Source organism: Aspergillus puulaauensis, chromosome 3 (genome assembly GCF_016861865.1).
Source record: "Aspergillus puulaauensis MK2 DNA, chromosome 3, nearly complete sequence".
NCBI classification, from domain to species: domain Eukaryota; kingdom Fungi; phylum Ascomycota; class Eurotiomycetes; order Eurotiales; family Aspergillaceae; genus Aspergillus; species Aspergillus puulaauensis.
In genome coordinates, this window is record NC_054859.1 from 821,382 (window position 1) to 841,556 (window position 20,175).

Here is a 20,175-nt window from a genome sequence, read left to right on the forward strand (position 1 = left end):
ATACGGTTGGCGTACGGTTCACGATGTTTTTGCCGCTTTTTCCTTCTCTCGAAGATACCAAATAGATGCAAGCGATGCGTATAGCTGCAGCAGCAGTAAATTGATCATCGAATCAGTGCTCTGTACTTTTTATCCGTGTCCTCTAACGCCAAGTCCAGTATATACATGACCAAAAAAAGATATCATACACATGCATCTCCCAATATATACCCGTTCATTTTATGTCGTCGCAGCACCCAGCGTCTCCCGGATAACCGCCAGGATCTCTAATACGTTCTCATCACTCAGCCGCTGCTCCCGTTCCTCAATCACCGTATCAATCAGCGCCAGAGCGCCATAGTCACCCGTCTCACCTTCCTCATCCTCTTCTCCCTCCTCCCCAGCCTCGCCTTCAGCCTCACCATCGCCGTTAGCCACCTGTTCCACCTCCTCAACCCCATTCTCAGTCATGGCTGCAGCGTCGCCCCCTTCCCCATCTCCATTCTGACCATCAACGTCCATCCTATCCCCTTCCCCCTCCCCCTCTCCTTCTCCCTCGCGAGCCTCCTCTTCCTCACCACCACCAGCACCAGGCGCACCAGGCGGAACACCCACACCCAAATTAACAATCATAAGCACCTCGCCCTTCGTCAGTCCATAGGGCCGTAACCGGGTAATAAGTTCCCGCAGTGCAGTGTCTAATGGCGTTTCCCCAGTACCCGTTTTCAGGTCTGAAGATGCGTACTGCGGGTATCGGAGGAGATGGGGGGAGAGACGTGAGGCGTAGTTGTGTATCTACCGCGACGTTCCGTGGTTAGTATTGATACCTGTACCATGCAATATAGTAGAGTTGAGAGTTCGTCTGCTCTCTCTGTTCTTCCCCCCCCTCCCCCTCCAATTGAGGTGGAAGAGACGTAGGGCAGTATCGGAATAAAAAGACATACCTCCTTAACAACAGTATTATGATCCCGGAGATCCGGGCTCGGGATCCAATGTTTCTGGTTCACGCCTGGGGGCGCATTTGGGGGACGCCGTGGGGGGTTGGATGAGAGGTAGGAGAGGACTTCGATGTTTGTTAGAGTTGCGTCTTGGGGGTTTATTATCTGGGCGTTATTGTGTTAGTTTATCTCTGAAAACAAGAGGGGGGTATTGAGATGTACCCGCATGATTGGATATTAGGTTTGTATATTTGATATTAGCAAAATTAGAGGTCGATATGGTGGTGACTCGTGAGGGGAAGAGGAGGGAAAAATTAGGCGGTGGGAGGGGGAAATGTAGAGATTTTGGTGGCAGAATTACGGTTGGGTTGGATCTATGGGTCCTGTGTGTGGTAGGCGGTGTGATATGTATTCTGCAATAACAATGGGCAGGTACCTCTCAGATACCAGATGCATAGATATGTATCCTTAGAGATAGAGACTCGACCTATAAAACTCATTCTATACTTGTATGAGATCTAAATTTCCACAGGCCTGGGCTGTACATTCCTCGCACCCCCCTCGGCAAACCCATTCCCCCACTGTTTCACCACCCTTTCCAACATCTTCATATCCCCTCCACATTTAACGTCCGTAAGTAGGCCCTCCGAGTACAAAATGCTTAGCATCTCAAAAAGCCAGATACGGCATGTAACGCCATCTTTGTCGTTGAGTTTGTCGTCGTGGCTACGGAGGGTGCTGTCAATTTTACGATTCAAGTCATCTGTGTTGGTGTTGGTGTTGTTCAGGCCTGCGACGCGGATAAGGCCAACTAGAAGGAAGGATTTGAGGATGCTCGATGGAGATTCGCAACTGTGTCCGGCAATCCAGCCGCGGCCTTCGTTGGTGATGTGGTATTTCGTTCCGCTGTTTGTGCTGTGGTGGTAGAGGGCCCAATGGAAGTCGTCGGGGAGAGGAGGGTCGGAGCGGAGGAACAGGCATATGTAGAGAGTGTTTGGGAGGAGGGTGGTGGTCATCTTTAAATAACAAAGGAATAGATACGGTGGAATACCAAGCTGATAAGTAGATTGGGTTTAGTAGCCGAAAAGTTGAAGTCCAACACTTGTATTAACTTGGAAGATAAACTGACGACACCTTCAATGCGCCGGGAGGGACCAAAAAGTAATCTCCCTCCTAATGCCACCCAAACATTGCAATAAGACCAAGAGAATAAATCACAGGAAAATCAACCCACATGGTGTGATATCATACAGAAGAAAAAAAAAAGAGATCCGTCTCAAATAGTAAAACTTTTTTTTAGATGTCCCTTAGTCGTCCCTCTTCTTCTTCTTCTTCTTGCCGTCCGCGTCTTCGTTCTCGTCTGATCGCTTGCGCTTCTTCTCGTCGCCCTTGGACGCCTTCTTGGCATCCTTCTTAGCCTTCTTCAAATCCTTCTTGCTCACTGAGCTGGGAGCTCCGGCCGCATCGAACTGGATCTCGCCTCGTTCGAGCTTCCGCTTGTACCGCTTGACGCTCAGACCGGCCTTCTCGGCTAACTTCTCGATCTCTGAATCCTTGCTCTTGCTCTTCTTGCTCTTCTTGGTTGATTCCTCTTCAGATGAGTCGGAGTCAGCACCGTTAACGGCGGCCTCCTCATCAGAGTCAGCATCAGCCATCTCCTCGTCTTCAACCTCCTGGACGAGCTTCTTCTTAGCGGGTGTAGCCTCGTCCTCATCCACAGCATCGGCGTCGGGGTTGTATTTCCGGGCCTCGCTGATGTTGAACTTGCCGGGTTGAGCAGTGGCGCCGTTAGGACCAATGGCCACACCACGCGGCTTGAGCGGCTTGCCTTCCATGGCAGCCAGCTTCCTCTCTAGGTTGAACCGGGCCTCGGTACCGAGAGCAGACTTGTCCTCCTCAGCGACATCGTCATCCCATTCAGCCAGAGCATCGACACGGAGACCGAGAGAGGCCTTGGCAGCCAGAACTCTCGCCATCTTACCCTTGTTCTTTCCGGTAGCTTGGCCAATCAGAGAGGCGTGGTAGATCAGACCGTACTTGGGTGTGTCGTGCTTGGTCTTCAGAGCACGGAAGAGCGCCTTCTCGGCACCAAGAATCTGGAGAGTACTGGCAGGACTCTTGGACAGGTTGGTCAAGCTACCAGCGTGGGCGATGAGGCGGGCACCGACAAGGTCACCAACCAGAGCAGTCAAGTTGGGGGCAATGGCGTTCATACGCGCGGTGATGTAGCTGGCGAGTTGCGAGCGGTAGTCGGAGAAGCCGATAACCTGCTCGGCAAGGGCTTGGATGTTCTCCAAATCTTCCTCGCTGATTTCGGTACCCATAGACCTGTCTGCCGCAGACTTCACGGCGGCCTCGATCTCTTCAGGGAGGATCTCTGTGAGATCGGATGATTCAAAACTGGATCGCATACCCATCTTGAGGACGAGCCTTGAGTAGGCGATGTTGTCGTTGAGGATCTTGGCAAGTTCGGGGAAATGCCATCCGTACCATTCCTTCACACGCATAGCGTAGTTGTTCAGTTCCTTGTCTAGGTCATCCAACAGACCAATGGCCTGAACAATCATAGTATCAATCTTGTCGGGAGAGAACTTGAGCTTGTGTCTAGCGAGAGAGTGGGACAAACCCAGGGACATGGTGGACATGTCCTGGGGAAGAAGGCCAGGAATCAGTGTGGGAAGATGTTCACGAATCGCGCGGTAGATGTCGGCGGTCGTGGAGTCGGCAATCAATGAGATATCAAGACCAGGAAGTTTGCCGATGGCATTTCCTGTACAGCACCAAGTCAGTTACATTGTTGGCATACTTTTTTTTTTTTCCTTTTCGCGACTACACTTACCCAGTTTGGCATCGGCAACGGCCAGGGAGACCTTCTTCTCATCCTTAATCTCATCGAGGAGGCTGGCAAGGCGAGGGGTAACCTTTCCTTCAACGAGGGAAGCAACTTCCTCGAGAGCAGCTGTAGCGCTGTCGAACTTCTGAAAGCTCTTCAACTTGAGCCTATCTCATTTGTTAGACCATTTCGCGACCAGAAAAATTTTCGTCGGTGAATTGAAAATGCAAAGTAGACTGTGCAAGCATGACACAGGAAAGCGATTGGAGTAACATACAGATTAGAGACACCCTCTGCCGTGGAAGCCTCAGTAGCAATGTCATCACGCTTCAGAAGCTTCTTGTCCTTAGCTTTGAGCAGGGCATAGCCCGCGCTTGTTTCCGTCAAGATAAAAAGCGTCATGGTGTGCGGTCACGACTCCCAGATTGGAAAAGATAAAGGACGGCAACCAGGAGAATGAGGGAGGGAGGGGTGGGCGAAGTGTGGGCGACCGTGGACTCGAACCTCCAAGAGCGTGCTGCTGGAGGGATTTTTTTTGACCTCCAGAGTAAAAAGTGCAGAAAAACCGCTACGGTGGCTGTGACCCGCAAATTGTGGCTCGTGTGTGCGAGGCGGTGCGAAGCTTACATAAGGCGTACGCCAAAGAACAGCAGCATGTCTGGAGCTTCCCGATGTCGATGCGGAGAGCTGTTCTGGAAATCTGCCATTCATCATCCCACCATGGAGGGACTGTTCTTCAACGTTAACAGCGGGTATGCTGACATTTTCTGGGACCTCAGTTGCGAGGCGGCTAGCTAACGAACTGCAGCTACATCGAGGGGATTGTTCGCGGATATCGGAACAGCCTGCTCACCGGGCAACATTATTCGAACCTGACACAATGCGAAACTATCGATGGTGCGTTATCCTGGTCTACCTGCCATCTTTTCCTATCCGTCTAACTCATGTTTGGAACCAGATGTCAAACTACAGCTGGCGCCTGCATATGGCGACTTCCTCGGAGCTCTCCCCCCCAACCCCTCCACTTCTGCTCTTGCGGGCAAGATGACCGACAAGCTCGTCGCCGAGTTCCGCTACCTCCTCGCGCAGGCCACGGGGTCTACAGCAAAATTCCTAGAGTTCCTGACATACGGATACATGATCGACAACATCGCTCTTCTCATCACCGGAACCTTGCATGAGCGTGATACTCGGGAGCTTTTGGAGCGATGCCACCCCCTTGGATGGTTCGAGACCTTGCCTGTACTATGCGTTGCAACGAACATTGAAGAATTGTATAACTCGGTCTTGATTGAAACGCCATTGGCTGGCTTCTTCAAGGGCAGCCTGAGCCACCAGGATCTGGACGAGCTAAACATCGAAATCGTACGCAACACGCTCTACAAGAATTACCTTGAAGAATTCTATAAATTCGTCACTACAAACCCAGACTTCAAGGGTACGCCAACGCAAGAGGTCATGGCAGAGATTCTGCAATTCGAGGCAGATCGACGTGCCATCAACATCACACTGAACTCATTCGGCACAGAGCTTTCCAAGCCCGAGCGGAGAAAGTTGTACCCTGAGTTCGGTAAACTGTACCCCGAGGGCTCATTGATGCTCTCTCGGGCCGATGATATTGAGGCCGTATCGCTAGCCGTGAGTATATCTGCGGATTACAAGGCGTTCTTTGATGCCGTGGGCCTTACCCAAGGCGGAGGCGGCCTTGGTGGCATGGGTGGCTCTGATGGAAAGAGCTTGGAAGATCTGTTCTACCAAAAAGAGATGGAATTGAGCAAGCTTGTTTTCACTAGACAGTTTACCCCTGCTATAGTGTATGCTTGGATGCGGCTGAAGGAACAGGTGAGTAGCTCCATTCGGTTCTAAAGATCCCCCCAGCTAATGTTATCAGGAAATCCGAAACGTCACCTGGATCTCGGAGTGCATTGCTCAGAACCAGAAGGAGAGGATTGGGAATTTCATCTCTGTCTTCTAAGCTTCTTCCTCACACCCCCCCCCCCCCCATTCACGTGTCTCGATACCTTCCCGAACGCGATTTCAGCGGGTTCGATCCGTCTCCTCCATGTCTTCCTGTTTTTGTTAAACATTACCCAATTCTACGAGCGTACCAATTCATCGGCATAACTTAGGTGCCCGTGCCAATCCGTGACCAAATATGTTATCTCTTATCTAGGCGTTTGGGTTATTTTCTTCGTGTGACATAGTACCTACATAACACCACCGTGGTGTTATAATATAGATGATAAGGAAGTAACCTTCTGTCTCTATTGGCATTTTCGAGCCCCGTAACTAGAGTATATTAACCAGTACAGTATAGCCCTTGGTACTTGTGTATTAGCACCACGCAAGGACTAGTTAGGTGTATTCACAATCCAAGAATCAAGAATCGCCGTAATTCTACCGGCCGAAACTCTAGGGATGTCTCGAAACGTGGTGTCTGATACTAGATATCAATGTGGTATATCCGAAAGCGGAGCGTGGTGGTGAAATGGATGGAATGTGATAAACTTAAACTTAACGTACTATGCAAACTCGGCCCCTGTGTTTCAGCTGCGAGGTAAATGTGGCGAGTTCGCAATCGGACTAGAGGATTTGTAGCTTCTGCAGCCTAGAGAGAATTTGGTTCCTCGGGTTGACACTAGGTTAATCAGTGACGAAGAAACCACCGCAGCCCGAATCTTCGAGATGGAGGAATATATTTAGAAACAAGACTTTAGGTTCGTTCTAGAATCCAATTTCGAAAATGTATCTTTTTGCTATTCTTGACGCACCGACCGGGGTTCAATTGATAGAATATGGAAGTGCTATATACATTGGTGTCAGAAGAAAGGACATCGTCGTGAGAGAAGAACGGTGCATGATCTGCTGGAAAGAGCCGCATGATCCCGAGTCTATGCCGGCAGGACGTATGTTCGCCACCTGTAACGACCGCCGTTTGAATGTCCCATGGTTGCGCTGGCGGCTGCCTGGATTTGCTTTGTGGAGAAAATATCACGGTGTTTGGAAGTCATTATTTTTTGAATGTCGTGAGATGCAAAATGCGAATGATATGTTGAGCTGAATGAGACAGCCCAAAATGACCCTATAGGGGTTGTTTGGCTGATGCGCACGGCATGGAAAGCATGTGATGTGTATATTGTGTCATTCACATATGGAGGCATGGAAAATTGCAAATGTCTTGAGTATATCGCGTCATAAAAAAGGAAAAAAAGGAAAAAAAGGAAAAAAAGGAAAATAAAAAGAAAATGAATCCAGTATATGGCTAAGCTCAGTGCTACTTTTTGAAATGATTTTCGTATCGGATCTTTCTCGCCAAAGGCCCAATAAGAGAAAAGAAAACATAAATATTAGGCCAGTTATTCGTACTGGAAAAGAGCACTAATACTTTCTCCGTGGTGGACTCGACGAATGGCCTGGAACATGTGAGTCAAAGTTTCTCAACGAAATAGTTAGTTGGTTGTCGTACCTCTGCGAAAACATGACCGACTTCCAAGACTTCCAGCTTGGGGCATCGGCGCAAGTGCTCTGCTTGAGTAACGCTATTGGTCACAACAACCTTGTCGAGAGCGCTGGCATTGATGCGGTCAATAGCGTCACCGCTTAAAATTCCATGTGTCACCAGGGCGTAGACTTGCGCTGCACCTTCCTTCTTCAAGAGTTTGGCAGCGCGAGTAATGGTGTTCGACGTGTCAGCGAGATCATCAATTAGGATCGCAGTCCGATCTTTCACATCGCCAACCAGCATCATGGTCGCATTCTGACGGTCCGTAATTCGTGTGGGACGTCGTTCCTAGAGAACATTAGGAAAATGCGGCGTGGTAAAAGTCGAAAACACAAACCTTGTGAATCAATGCAAATTCCATGCCCATTGAGTCCGCGATGGCGGTTGCTCGTTTGGCTCCCCCGGCGTCCGGACTCACAACAACGGCTTCCTTGTAGTTGGGAATGTTCCGCAGAATGTAGTTCTTCAGAAGCGGGCGCCCGTATAGATTGTCTACAGGGATGTCAAAGAACCCTTGATATTGGGGATCATGCAAGTCCATCGTGATGATGTGGTCCGCGCCAGCACAGGTAAGCAAGTCAGCCACGAGGGTACCAGCCTGAGCCACCCATTGTTTGTAGCCGGGACGGGGCTGGAATTTGTTGATTTTGTCTTGGCTGTCATCCACGAGGCCATTGGGAAGTGTGGACTTGCTGCTGTCTGACTTCAGAGAATCAAGAGTGTCGCTGCGGGTAATCCCGTTTGCCTGGCGTTTCTTCACTGGGCTACCGCTGGAATCCTCCAGTTGAGCTTTTGCCAAACTCTTTTGTAGGTTATCAACGCTAACACCACTGAGCGGGTTTCCGGTCTCAAGCTTCCCGGGATAGGGAGTCGAAGGTGTACTCTCAAAGGTGTACCCATTAGAACCTCCCTGATTTGCATCGACAGATGATTTGACTAGAGGGGCACCCGATTTGTTGTAGGGAATGTCACTCTGGCGAGAATATGGGAAGAGCGGGAGAACGGCGGTGACTCTTCGGGCGGAGGCCGTTTTGCATGCCGAAATGGTAATGAGCAATTCCAAGAGATGGTCATTCACCTTTCCGCCACCGGACTGAAGGATGTATACATCTTTCCCTCGCACGGATTCTTTGACCTCGACTCTCGTTTCACCGACAGAAAACTTTGACAGCAGTACGTCGGCTGGAGGAATCCCGAGAATGTCGCAAATCGTCTGGGTCAGTTGAGGGTGAGACGTGCCCCCAATGACGACGATATTTCGAACCATCGTTGCCAGGATGTCGATCTGAAATGAAGTCTTTTAGAGAAGCTGGGCGGGAAGGGCGCGAGGAGCGTTTGGGGGGTTGCCGATTCGGAGGCGGAGAAAAGTCGAGGAAAATCCGTAGAAGCGGGTTGGTCTGGAGGGGCCCGGTATGCGGGAGCGTTAGCTCGGTAGGCACGAGGCGAGCGAGGTGTGGAACAAAAAGTCCTTGAGCATGAAGAGACAGGTGGCTAGATCATGGCGCGGAGTAGTGAATACACTGCAAGGTCCAGGACGACAGAGACATGAATTGAGAAGTAGTGGATCTTGATGTCGTGTGAGCCCGTAATCGAAGAAAAGGAAAAAAAAGACTCTAGTGGAACCTGCAGTTCGGGTTTTCTGCCGTTGGCGCCTCAGGCCCCAGATTGCCCAAACAGGACAAAGCGGCGCACAAGGCCCCTCGTTTTCTGCGATTTCTTCCAACGGCCCCGCAGATGACGAACGCCCAAGCAATAGCCGGCCGGTGGTTAGCAAGCACAAGACATGAACGAACAGCGGAGGAGAGCGACGACATAACGTTGATTCAGCATGCGGTTAGCCATAGTCTCTCTCAGACTCAACAGTGGATGCTTTGTCTGTTACGAAAGGGCTAGGGAGCTGCTGATTACACCAAAGCATAGTCTCAATTGACCAATAAGTACTTGAAAGTGGAAAACAGATTCGAGATGAAATGAAACAGTGCCAAAGAAAAGGAAGTATCAGAGAAATCCAACGGTATCGTTCATCGCTCCATGTCCAGGCTCAAGTTCAAGTCCGGGCTCCACCGTTGCACGGCTAGGGATAGGGCAAAGAAAGGAGTTTGCGTTGTATTAAATCTGCCAGATAATGGTAGATACAGTATCAATTGCCAGTTCTAATAGCCCTGTAAGATTTATTGTCAGTAAAGGCACCATTCTGCTGAGAATCTCCAGAGCATTGTCTCAAAGATCAGACATGCCAGAGCTAGGCTGGGTGAATCGCTCACAAGTCAGGAAGACCCCCCGATAGATTTGGGAAACCCGAGCATCCAACCATAGTTATCCTTCGGATCGGTTGTTGAGGAAATGAAATAGCAGATGCACAGCATTGTTTTGTCATTTCGCGGCTTTTCACTTACTGGAGCGTGATCCTGTAACTTGTTAGTGTGAGACGCTGGGTTTGTCCGGTCCAGAGAGGCAATTGTGCACTTACAGAGTACCAGTATGAGAGTCATGGATGCATAGCGATATTGTTTTCCTGGTGGCGACCATGTGAATGTCCATCTTCAACAATAGTAGCGGCTCCAGCAACATCATAGTACCTAGAGATTTCTCTCCGGCATAATTCAAATGAGTCCGCATACTAAGGCTCAAAGCAAAAAGATACTGTTTTCATGGAGTGCCGCCATGGAGCTCGGTTTGAGGTACGGTAAACTCGTTAGACCGGCCTGAAACTTATGATGCGACGCAGCCAGAGATAGAGGAATGTCGAAGACTAAGAGCCATTTCAATTAATAAAGATAGTCTATTCTCCGACCCATTCTCGGAAACCAAGAAAGATGGTCTTGGATTTGGGCCTTTCGCCGCGAGTCCCTCTTCAGGCAACCGTGTCAGTTTGCGGAGACCGTGTCGGTGGTGGAGGGCCGATGATCCCATATGAATTGTTTGCCTAACCACATAATGGTTACGTCCTGAGGTGACCTTTTCATGATAGTGCATCTCTTGCAGGATTACCAACTCCTTGGAGTGAGGCCATGGTCAGATCAGGCAACAAGCGGGAGTTGGGCAATAATCATCACCAGTCACCTGCAGAACTCTGATCAGAGAACAGACGCATGAATCACGTGAGAGCCAGGAGGGACGGGATAAATAACACTATACCATAGATAGACTAGCGCAACTGATAGGAAGATCTCCGATTGAGAGACCTCCGAGCTTCAGCAGACATTTGCAACTTGGTTTTGATAATTATGGGCTTTATTTTGCCATTATCTCAGCGTGAACTGTGTGGCCGCTTCTGAGGCTCCGCATGGACTCCAATACTTATAATATTGCGCAATTGGTCTTTTTAATCTCCGCCTAGATGCCTCTTCGTCTTATATCCAGGCGTCCTTCTCCGACGACGGCGTCATTCACAGTTTCCAATGCCTCCAGGCATACGAGCACTGCCGCGAAGCTCTTCTTTTACTTCCAATTCCTCGTTCGCGCTATAATATTTGCGGGGGTACTTTTTTACCATGCTGCGAGATTCCGCCATGTGTTCTTCATCCAAGACGGATCTCTCGTGCCCTGGACCGCAGTATGGGCGAGCCCGCTGGGCTCCTTTGTTTGTCGCATTGCCGATACCTACAACTTCGCTTGCATCGCAGCAGTGAGCGCCATATTAATATATGCAGTGTTTAGGAAGGGCTATACAGGTTTGTCGCTAAGCGGCTCAGTCTTATCGCCCTCTTTACTGACTTATTCTATGACAGAAGAATCCCTCTTAGTTATCCGCGGCCTAGGCATCCAAACGTCCACGTCCTCTCCTACGTATCTATCCAAGGCTGCGACAAGGTTCATTCCAACGACTGAAATCCAGGACATTGTCATACATGAGGCTTTCAAGGGTTTCGAGGTGCGCTTCTACCTTGCTGTGGTGGTTGTAGGCGAGCCAGAGGTTGTTGTGGTCTTTCCAGTAAAACCTCCCTATACCCGTTGATCCTTATGCAGGGAAAGCATCTACTTACTCCATATTCAGAAACTCCTACCGAACAGAGCAAAGCTTGAAGAAGTTTGGAGAGGGTCTCGGCATTGTCTGTACGACTCGAAACCATGAAGCGGCGAGATATTTCCAGTTCGATAATATCAGTTCCCAACCAACAGCGTGGGCTCTTTCCGTATTCACAATTCTATAGGGGTATGTACAGATTATGCCTATGCATCCGCATTCCCCGCCTGCTCTATTCTGCGTTGCTTTGCTGTAAGCCACCTTGCGTTGAGGACTTCAACAGTCTCCATCTTCCTCTTCTGCATAAGAGGAACATATTTCCCGCCAGTTTTGCCCTCGTTGGCCCCATGAAAGATCTTTTCCACTTTGCTCTGTTTCTCTCGTTCCAGATTCTTGATGTTCGCTTCCTGAACGCCGCTCTGATCACCTTGTTGAAGTACTAGATCTAGCAGTGCGCCGGCCAAGATTTCGTCCATTTTGCGCTGTCTCCAGACGGACCAGAGATCATCAACCAATCCACCCGCACCAAATTTACCGCCTCCTTTGGCGTACGGGCTTCTCGTCTGTCTAGTGTCCCCAGCATAAACCCACTCTAAGGAATCTTCTCGCTTGCTACTGTCTTTCTCGGGGAAGACACAATCCCAGAGAACAAGCGGCGCATCAGATGCCATTTCGTACATCGGCTTGCGTGGGTTATTTGATATATCAAGCAGGTCACGCACGGCAGATGGTGACTCAAGTCCTTGACCCACGAGGAAAAGAATACCGACCATATGTCTCACCTGGTGCCAGAGGAAAGCGGAGCCCTGCAGAGTAAACACATACACCTGACACCCAGGCGGATTTGCGTTTTGGGGGTCTCCAGCCACGGCATCCGCGACAGGATTCTCCAGAGCTTGGAACTCCGGTCGACTCACGTAGCCTAGCGGGCTATTTTGAGGGTCAAGTATTTCGATGTCGGCTCGATATATGATTCGCTCAAAGTTCTCGATCTGCTTGCTCGTATCCACTTTACAAAGGTTTCGAAAGTCGTGCACACCCTCAAAGTACTTAGCAGCTTCGCGCATAGCGTCGATATCCAGCCATCCTTCTCGGTATTTTGGAGACTCTCCGCTTCCTCGTGGAATAAACCCAAGAGGGCCCGGTGTTGGAGAAAATGCGGGTTGTGTGAAGAAGTATTTATAGTGACGCTCCCGGCAAGAGAAGCGAGCATCGAACCCTTCCGGTGGACGCGGGCACCATGCTAGCACACGGATGTCTTCTGGGAGCTGTTTATTCAGCAAGCTGATGTAGGGTAATTCATCCGCAATATCATCCCACTTCTCATCTGCCGCCGCGGCCTCAGTTTGAGCCACTTGATCCGTAGTATCAGCAGTATCACCCGAACCCTGAACAGGCTCCGGCTTTTCGCGTTTCGGTCGAGTACTTCGGACCTTAATCCCAATTACCTGACCAAAAGCGCTGACGCCCCGATCCGTCCGTCCAGCCTTAGAGTACTCGCACCCCTCCCAACTAAGCGCGAATGGGACGTCCTTCCGTCGACCATTCTTGTTTTCCGGAATATCCTCGTCCTCTAGATCAGTCGGGAAGATCAACCTTGTTTTCCGTAGTGCTTTCCATATCTCCTCCTCAATAGTCGGCAAAGGGGTGACGTTCCCATTTGCATGCTCAAGCCCATTATACCGTTGGCCCAGATACGCAAACTTCAGCGCAATAAACCGGAAATTGTATTTCGCTGGGTCCATCTTCCTCTGCTTCTTCGGGAGACGAGCTCCCGGCGCATGCGTGATATCATTGGGGTCGAACTTCCCAGTCGCCAGCCATCTAGGTACCTCATTTGGCTGTTGTTGTTCTTGTTGCGGCTGTGGATTCGGCGCCGGGCCGCCTGGAGCAACTTCTTGTGTCTGCGCGTTCGCCGGGGCGGAAGACTGAGGAGGAGACGTATACTCCGCCGTTCGGGAATGCAATTGGCGCTCTAACTCGGAGATCCGTTCAATCAAGCCCGTGGTGCTCCAGGTCGAATAGTCCGGTTGGGCTTGCTGGCCTTGTTGCCCGGGCCCCGTGGGGTTATTGCCGGACATGATTTCTGCAGCAAGGGAATCGAGCTTGGAAAGGCCTTGGTGGCGGAGTCGACAGAGTGTTTTGCTGGGATTGACTTGACAAAGGGCAGACAAGGATTTCCGCTGGAATCTCCACATCCCCTCAGTGATGGTGAGGGGGTTTGTTTGGCTTCTTGTCTTGAGGATCGTTCGCTCGTTGGCAGAAAAATTTGGGCCTGTGATGCGGTGTAATATTCGGTATCGTTGTGTATTGATTGGTATCTATCGATAAGATAAACATGATTGGAGTGGCCCGTGTGAAGTATAAGAAGCATGTAAAGCTCTCCCTCGTAAGCTGGCTTGTTGAGTCGAAATTAATTCATTTATACTATTTGAAGATTCAATAGTACTGTTTATGGTACCCGTCCTCTTGGAATTTATTGACAGTCTTGGGAAGGGTAATAGTTTGGTGGGGTTATTTGATTTCCAAGTAGATTTCACAGGCCTTGATAGGAGCACTACTAATTAAGAAGGCGTATTGATTGCTAGAGGCCGAATTATATTTTGTAATATGTACACGAATGCGCATTATAAAACATAGTTAGAGACATGAGTTTAAGGCATGCGTTCGTAAGACATAAGTTTATAAGACATGAAATCATCAGACAAATTCTCAAGACCAGCAGTAAGACAACTAGGACTATCGCCGAGGAATCAAACGATCACCAAATTGATTAGCAAAGCAAAACACGACGCCGTCGTCATTAGTAAAGAACTCCTCAGTACAACCAGCAGACAAGTTCTCAAAACGAAAGGAAGATCCATCTGGTAGCTCTGGTCTGCAAAGTTCCAGACAGGTGTACCGCTGCGCATCCACTCCGAAGTACAGCTCATCCTCAGAATACCCAACAGAGATGGCATTTATATACACTCTCTCATCTTCGTCAAGACCCAACCGGTGAATTGTAGGAGATTTCGTGAATGAACTGCCTGCGATATCAATATACAGGCACTCATCGAATTCAGGAATCGCGTTCTCCTCGCCATCTTCCCACTTCCCCGGTTCTTTCGAGACTAGTATCTTGGTTTCTCTCGTTGCAAGGTGCGTGACGGCTACTAGTCGGACCTCAAAGTTTGTGTCGAAAAACATCGCATAGCGCACATTTGCTCCCGGGATATAAAGGTCGTCAGTGATGCATATCTCGCCGCAGGCTAAGAAGCCCACTCCCTCCAATCGCCCAACGTGGACGGCCTCGTACCCATTAATTCCAAACTGTGCGTCCCATCTGTAGATCCTGTATTCATACGACATTTCCCCAGTCTTGTGCGGTATCGCAACTGGAGTAGGAGATGCTAAGGGATACAGATAGGTAATAGAAGTTGAGTAAAGAGCTAGAGTCGAGTGACAAAGTAATAAAAATATAACAGTAGAGGTACAAATGATATAAGTAGAGGCGAAGAAAGCAATAGAGGTAGAATGATATCCGTAAAGAAGCGAAGCAGCAGAAACTCGCTGTGCACAAGGTAGTTGCAGGGACGATGGAGCAGGGAGTACGTGCTCACGCGGGAAAAAAACAGACCTCAAGAAGAGAAATACCGAGTGAGCCACGGACAGAAGTAAATGTATAAACAAGGCAGAAATAGCATCTCGGAGCTGTATTCCGTATCAGCCCTAGGGAGTACTTTTGGAGGGAAGGAAAAGACTAGAGCAATAGCTTCAGAGTAATATCTTCATAAAATTGGTAACCAAAAACGTTTGGTAATCCAAACGGGTGGTAAACAGATGGTTATTTTTGACAAAGAGTTCTAGCAAACAGCTAAAATAAATATTCGTTCCATCCAGAACAGTACCCCAGTCCATTGTTCGAGCTGGATCTATGGAAAACAAGGTCCATACCAGGTATGGTTAGCGTGGTCCTTATCAGCGGCCTTAAGCCCGATAAAGTTCCACGGCAGCCACCACGACCGATGTTCAATATTAACTCCCATGTTCTGCTGCAGCACTGCCTTTACCATACTGGGATTTGAGGCTTGGGCTGCTTCACACCATAGCTCCTAATGGAAACACCGGGCGCCAGAGAAACCATAGAGACACCGATTACAATCCTGCTACTCGGTGACGCGGGATGTGGGAAATCGACTTTCCTATCGTGCGTCTACCTTCTAATGCCTTGTTCCTTTAAGTCTATTCCAGACTGCAGACCGCGCGGAACTGATGCCAGAATTTCAGGGGTCTAAAGTGTATTAGAGGCCAAAAGCCGGGAAGCAGCCCAGAGGAACCAATAGAGCTTCTCCGCGATGCCGACCAACCGTTCGTATACGAAATAAATTTCTCTAAAAAGTCATTTACCCTTGAGGTATATGACACGGGGAACCCTAATCAGCATTGGACTACGCTTCAACCGGATGCTGTGCTCTTGGCTTTTGATATTTCGAATCGAAAGACTTTGGACGGTCTCAAGGAGGTGAGTTCTGATAGCTGCCTGGCTAACTGTCTATAACCCAGGTAGAGTAAAGTGTCTAATGCGTTGTACCTGAACACTTAGTGGCGAAACGATGTTATCCGCTACTTCCAGCAGGGAGAAGGCGAACGAATTCCCGTCATGATGGTAGGGTTGAAGAGGGATCTGAGAAAGCCTGGTGCAGGGCTCATTTATCCTCAAGAAGTGAGTACTACCTCCCTTACTACCGTTTATGCTCGTCGTACAGGCTAATCGACCTCGCTGCAGACATACAGGATTGCACAAGAGCTGCGCTGTGATCGGTATGCAGAATGTTCCGCTGTCACTGGGGAGCTCATGACGCAGACTTTTGAGGATCTAGCGAGGCTTGCGTACATGACTACTACGGCCGAAGGGGGCCAGACGAAAGGGGGCTGCGTTGTTATGTAAGGATGGTTGAAGCGAACTTTCCTTCTTGTATACAAATGTTTTGATACCCATTTTGACTACAAGTGGATGCAGGGATCTACAAATTTATCGAGTTGCAGAAAAGGCCGTTTAGTTCCTACGCTTACTACGAATAGATCCATGGAGATTGGGGGACGTAATGGTAGCTTGCATCACTTTCGATTACGAGTATAACATACAGGGAGAAACCAAGGTAACGATTAAGTCCACCTTGTGAAATTGATGGTACAGGGCTTTCCCCCAGAAGTTCATTGATAAAAGAACAACTGGATATCTTTCCCTCATAAGTGCCGATCAATCATTGACAAGCAATTCCTCCCCGATGCACCATAAACAAGACGTAATAGCGGGCTGAAGGTATAAAAGATGATTCGTAGCAGCATACCATAAAAAAGTGGGTAGAGAAAAAAAAGGGTTGAAAAAGTTTGGCTTCCGTGAATTCTTTTCCCGTTTTTTCTTTTCGTCTTGAGATATTTGCGGAGCAGGGGCTAGGATGACATGCCAGGGGATATATTTTTGGTTCTCCTTCTCTTCAGACATTCCTCCTAACATCTGCTCTCACTATCGGGTAAAGATTTTTACCACTTGGCGGCAGCCTCGGGGTTCTGAGCCTCAGCCCAGGTCTCACCACCGGCAGCGGGAGCGGAGCTGGCAGCCCAGTCACCACCGTCAGCCTCCCAGCTGGTAGCACCGGTAGTAGCGAAAGTGGTGGGAGCAGCAGTAGCCTGAGCATCCCAGCTCTCACCAGCGAAGCCGGACTCGATGGCTCCGGCACCAACGTCCTCGGCGCTGGCAACCTTAGCCTCCTCAGCGATCTCCTTGTTCTCCTCGGCCTCAGGGTCACGGTAGAAGTAGAGATCGACAACAACGTCCCAGTCGACCTCACGGTTGGCGAGAGTACCACGGAGACGGAGGACCTCACGGGCAAGGAGCCACCAGACCAGACCGATGGCGTGGCGACCCTTGTTGTTGGAGGGGATGGCAACATCGACGAAGTCGGTGGGAGAGTCAGTGTCGCAGAGAGCGATGACGGGGATGTTGACGTAGCTGGCCTCCTTGATGGCCTGAGCATCGGTGCGGGGGTCGGTGACGATGATGAGGCGGGGCTCCTTGAAAGAGCGCGTGATGTAGTTGGTGAAGTTACCGGGGGTGAAGCGACCGGCAATGGCGGTGGCACCGGTGTGAGAAGCGAACTTCAGGACAGCACGCTGACCGTAGGGACGAGCGGAGATGACACAGATGTCGGCCGGGTTGTCAATGGCGGCGATGATTCGGGCAGCCAAGAGGATCTTCTCCCTATAATTTTTCGCGTACGAGTTAGACCCCGTTCAAAAAGCTCCCAAATATGCCATTAAAAGTCCCCTCAGATAACATACCAGGTCTTGCCAACGTTGATAACGTTAACACCGTCAGGGCGAGTCTTCCACAGGTAGGGTTCCATGTGAACCTGGAGGTTCTTGGATCCTAGGTGGCATTGAGCTGCGAGGAGCATCTCAATGTCCTGAGGAGTGGGGTTGAAGATGGGAGGAAGCTGAGAGGGAGCCATGATGGGCGATTGATAATGCAAAGGTTGGCGATTTGAATATATCAATCGTCTGGCGCTTGTCGCGATGTGAGGTCGAAGAGAGGACTGACGCGAAAGACAACTTTTGCTCCGCGGGAGATGTCGCACTGAATTTCGCTTCCCGTTTGTGAGTTTTAGGGCTAGGGTTGGCAAATCAGCTTCGTCCCCGAACGAACCCGGTGGACTCGGCTTTAGTCATCAAGATCTCTCCATGGAGTCAAGTCACGTGTAGATACTATCCCAAACAGGAATAGCCTATTTGTTCTGAGAGTTGAGATTTTGGTCCCAAATCGAAAGCGCGGCGACGCCTGAGGGTTGGTGATTGCTTCTGCCATAACTCAAGGAGACTGTTGTGGCTTACGAAAAATGCCTCCACGAATCCCATTCCAGCCTTCACTCAAGGCTTTCAATGGTACGCCCCTCTTCCGCCGGTGATTGTATTGCTGCTTATGCTAAAACTCCTCCCGATTCAGGCTCCTCATATGTTCAAAGCCCGCTTGCTAGACTCTCGCTGAACCCGAACAAAACGTCTGTGAGAGCCGGGTCCGCTGAATCGAGAGAACACAAAAGACATGATCCTTTTTTACTGGCCCAGTCGCGTCAGCGTAAAGCTGCCAACTTATCCCGTCAACGAGCTCTCGCCGCGGAGCGCGATGGCTCTGCCGGCGACCCCGTGCACGGAAAATCAACACCATTTATCGAAGAGCTACAAGTGAAGCAATTCGGAAAACATGAACCGCATCCCAACCATTTCCTCACGCCGGAAGAGCTCAGCAGATCTCTTGAACATTCGAAGCGCTTGACCTCCCCTATCGAAAACCTGAACAGAGCAACAGCAGACCCGCAGCTGGAGAAAGAAGCCGCAGAAAGGCACCTCCAGGAAGATCTGAACGCTCAGGAAGCAATCAATAGAATTGTGAATATCAGAAATGGAAATACTGCGGATCAAATGCGCCTCCGCATACAGAAGTGCATTGAGACGTTTGGGCGACACAACACGGACAAGGCGTTGCCCCCTAGGCCCGCCAGTGTGCCACCAGAGTCAGCCACCGTTCATTTGGAAAAAACTCCTCGTGCTGGCCCCGACACCGGCTCCCCGGAAGTCCAGGTCGCAATTCTCACCGCGAAGATTTTAAACCTCTCGAGGCATCTGGAAACCACTAGGAAGGATAAGCACAATAAGCGCAACCTGCGAATACTCGTTCACAAGAGACAGAAGCTGCTTCGATATTTGCGCCGGAAGGAAAGGGGAGGTCCTAGGTGGAATTACCTGATCGAGATGCTTGGGTTGTCGGAAGCTTCATGGAACGGCGAGATTAGCATGTAATTGATTCTGGCATTTGTATACTAGCTTGTTTTTCCTTCCGAGTTTCTTCCCAACGAAGCGTTGGCCTGTATCTTTACTTACGATATTTGATTATAGTGGCATGTCAGGTCGTTTGACGCTGCTTTCACGTTTCTTTTTACCTGTATAGACATAACTTGCATTATCTGATGCCGGCCAAATAGGACAACACTCAATTCCTCTTGTTACCCAATTATAGCGCAGTTACTGGGCCTGCTTGCTCTCAGTTGAATGGAAAGGTGCATGCGCTGGCTCCATTAATCCAGAACACTGGTCAGAGCAGCTTTCTTTCTCTCGCGGAAATCAGATTTCGCATTTTAGAAAGTGACCAGAACAAATGTCTCATATTTAAATAGTTCCAGTTCTGTCTCCAGAAAAACTACTTTAGTGAGCATGCTCGACAAGTTCTGCCTTCGACAGCCTTTGGACTGTACTCCGTAAGCTTCAGCGATTTACTTGTATTGATAGCGAATACTAAAGAGGATGATGACCAGCAAAAGCTCCTTGGCTGCGCAGCCTCATCCCTGTCAAATATTGGCTAGGTTACAGAAGTAATTGTGAGAATCTTGGATCCCTGCCTATCGATGCCCAGCCGATAAGTATCATCAAGTTGTACTTGGTGCTCTCCGCGGGTGTGGATGATGAAACTCTAGGTGTCGGCAATCGTTGATGTGCTGGTCAATAGGCGAGCCTTGAACGAATTTCTCCCACGACTAGGCTATAGTTAGGTATCCATAAACTGCCATAGGTAGGTATGCCAGCGAATATCGGGGTCAAGAGCTGCGAGCCAGCATTGGGTCTGCCCCAGGATAGGGACATGGTCCGACGCCGGAACCAACCTTGGGCATTATTGGCCAAACGTTCTCGAACTTCATGCAAGGAATTCGCCAACTCCCAACCAATCCGGTAAAAAGAGCTGCCATTCAGTGCATGGATGCATTGGCTGGCAGCAACCACTGCTTGACACGTTGTGGCGCCGACCGCCTTCCGGGTTGGATTCTGCCGAACGTCACTGCCCGCTCCTCGATTTTCCTGGATTGAAATCGAGCTCCTTCACTAACACAACACTTTTTATTCACTCAAAACAACCACAACACAA

At 49.7% G+C, this 20,175-nt stretch overlaps 11 protein-coding genes across 11 annotated transcripts; 4 read left to right on the top strand and 7 right to left on the bottom strand.

The window, feature by feature from the left end:
• Window positions 1-219: 219 nt before the first annotated feature.
• Window positions 220-1,145, bottom strand: APUU_30340A (uncharacterized protein; the record flags this gene model as incomplete). The annotated part of the gene is made up of 3 exons (XM_041701422.1): window positions 220-774; window positions 924-1,082; window positions 1,140-1,145. The coding sequence occupies 3 exons, from the start codon at window positions 1,143-1,145 to the stop codon at window positions 220-222; spliced, it is 720 nt and encodes a 239-aa protein (XP_041554309.1).
• A 290-nt stretch (window positions 1,146-1,435) lies between these two features.
• Window positions 1,436-1,933, bottom strand: APUU_30341A (uncharacterized protein; the record flags this gene model as incomplete). The annotated part of the gene is made up of 1 exon (XM_041701423.1): window positions 1,436-1,933. One exon carries the CDS (start codon window positions 1,931-1,933, stop codon window positions 1,436-1,438), a length of 498 nt encoding a protein of 165 aa, XP_041554310.1.
• Window positions 1,934-2,224: 291 nt separating this feature from the next.
• nop58 (RNA-processing protein NOP58) lies at window positions 2,225-4,152 on the bottom strand (the record flags this gene model as incomplete). Its single annotated transcript, XM_041701424.1, has 3 exons — window positions 2,225-3,687; window positions 3,757-3,917; window positions 4,028-4,152. 3 exons carry the CDS (start codon window positions 4,150-4,152, stop codon window positions 2,225-2,227), a joined length of 1,749 nt encoding a protein of 582 aa, XP_041554311.1.
• A 318-nt stretch (window positions 4,153-4,470) lies between these two features.
• VMA6 (H(+)-transporting V0 sector ATPase subunit d) lies at window positions 4,471-5,725 on the top strand (the record flags this gene model as incomplete). Its single annotated transcript, XM_041701425.1, has 4 exons — window positions 4,471-4,502; window positions 4,559-4,647; window positions 4,709-5,592; window positions 5,642-5,725. 4 exons carry the CDS (start codon window positions 4,471-4,473, stop codon window positions 5,723-5,725), a joined length of 1,089 nt encoding a protein of 362 aa, XP_041554312.1.
• A 1,381-nt stretch (window positions 5,726-7,106) lies between these two features.
• Window positions 7,107-8,519, bottom strand: PRS5 (ribose phosphate diphosphokinase subunit PRS5; the record flags this gene model as incomplete). The annotated part of the gene is made up of 3 exons (XM_041701426.1): window positions 7,107-7,163; window positions 7,217-7,540; window positions 7,590-8,519. 3 exons carry the CDS (start codon window positions 8,517-8,519, stop codon window positions 7,107-7,109), a joined length of 1,311 nt encoding a protein of 436 aa, XP_041554313.1.
• A 2,073-nt stretch (window positions 8,520-10,592) lies between these two features.
• Window positions 10,593-11,327, top strand: APUU_30345S (PIG-H family GPI synthesis protein; the record flags this gene model as incomplete). The annotated part of the gene is made up of 3 exons (XM_041701427.1): window positions 10,593-10,926; window positions 10,987-11,186; window positions 11,250-11,327. 3 exons carry the CDS (start codon window positions 10,593-10,595, stop codon window positions 11,325-11,327), a joined length of 612 nt encoding a protein of 203 aa, XP_041554314.1.
• A 98-nt stretch (window positions 11,328-11,425) lies between these two features.
• On the bottom strand, window positions 11,426-13,300 carry APUU_30346A (pseudouridine synthase DEG1; the record flags this gene model as incomplete). Its single annotated transcript, XM_041701428.1, has 1 exon — window positions 11,426-13,300. The coding sequence occupies one exon, from the start codon at window positions 13,298-13,300 to the stop codon at window positions 11,426-11,428; it is 1,875 nt and encodes a 624-aa protein (XP_041554315.1).
• Window positions 13,301-13,958: 658 nt separating this feature from the next.
• On the bottom strand, window positions 13,959-14,570 carry APUU_30347A (uncharacterized protein; the record flags this gene model as incomplete). Its single annotated transcript, XM_041701430.1, has 1 exon — window positions 13,959-14,570. One exon carries the CDS (start codon window positions 14,568-14,570, stop codon window positions 13,959-13,961), a length of 612 nt encoding a protein of 203 aa, XP_041554316.1.
• Window positions 14,571-15,316: 746 nt separating this feature from the next.
• Window positions 15,317-16,149, top strand: APUU_30348S (putative Rho-like small GTPase; the record flags this gene model as incomplete). Its single annotated transcript, XM_041701431.1, has 4 exons — window positions 15,317-15,408; window positions 15,489-15,723; window positions 15,805-15,924; window positions 15,988-16,149. The coding sequence occupies 4 exons, from the start codon at window positions 15,317-15,319 to the stop codon at window positions 16,147-16,149; spliced, it is 609 nt and encodes a 202-aa protein (XP_041554317.1).
• Window positions 16,150-16,745: 596 nt separating this feature from the next.
• rps0 (40S ribosomal protein uS2) lies at window positions 16,746-17,713 on the bottom strand (the record flags this gene model as incomplete). The annotated part of the gene is made up of 2 exons (XM_041701432.1): window positions 16,746-17,463; window positions 17,544-17,713. The coding sequence occupies 2 exons, from the start codon at window positions 17,711-17,713 to the stop codon at window positions 16,746-16,748; spliced, it is 888 nt and encodes a 295-aa protein (XP_041554318.1).
• Window positions 17,714-18,097: 384 nt separating this feature from the next.
• On the top strand, window positions 18,098-19,058 carry APUU_30350S (mitochondrial 37S ribosomal protein uS15m; the record flags this gene model as incomplete). The annotated part of the gene is made up of 2 exons (XM_041701433.1): window positions 18,098-18,143; window positions 18,205-19,058. The coding sequence occupies 2 exons, from the start codon at window positions 18,098-18,100 to the stop codon at window positions 19,056-19,058; spliced, it is 900 nt and encodes a 299-aa protein (XP_041554319.1).
• Window positions 19,059-20,175: the final 1,117 nt, after the last annotated feature.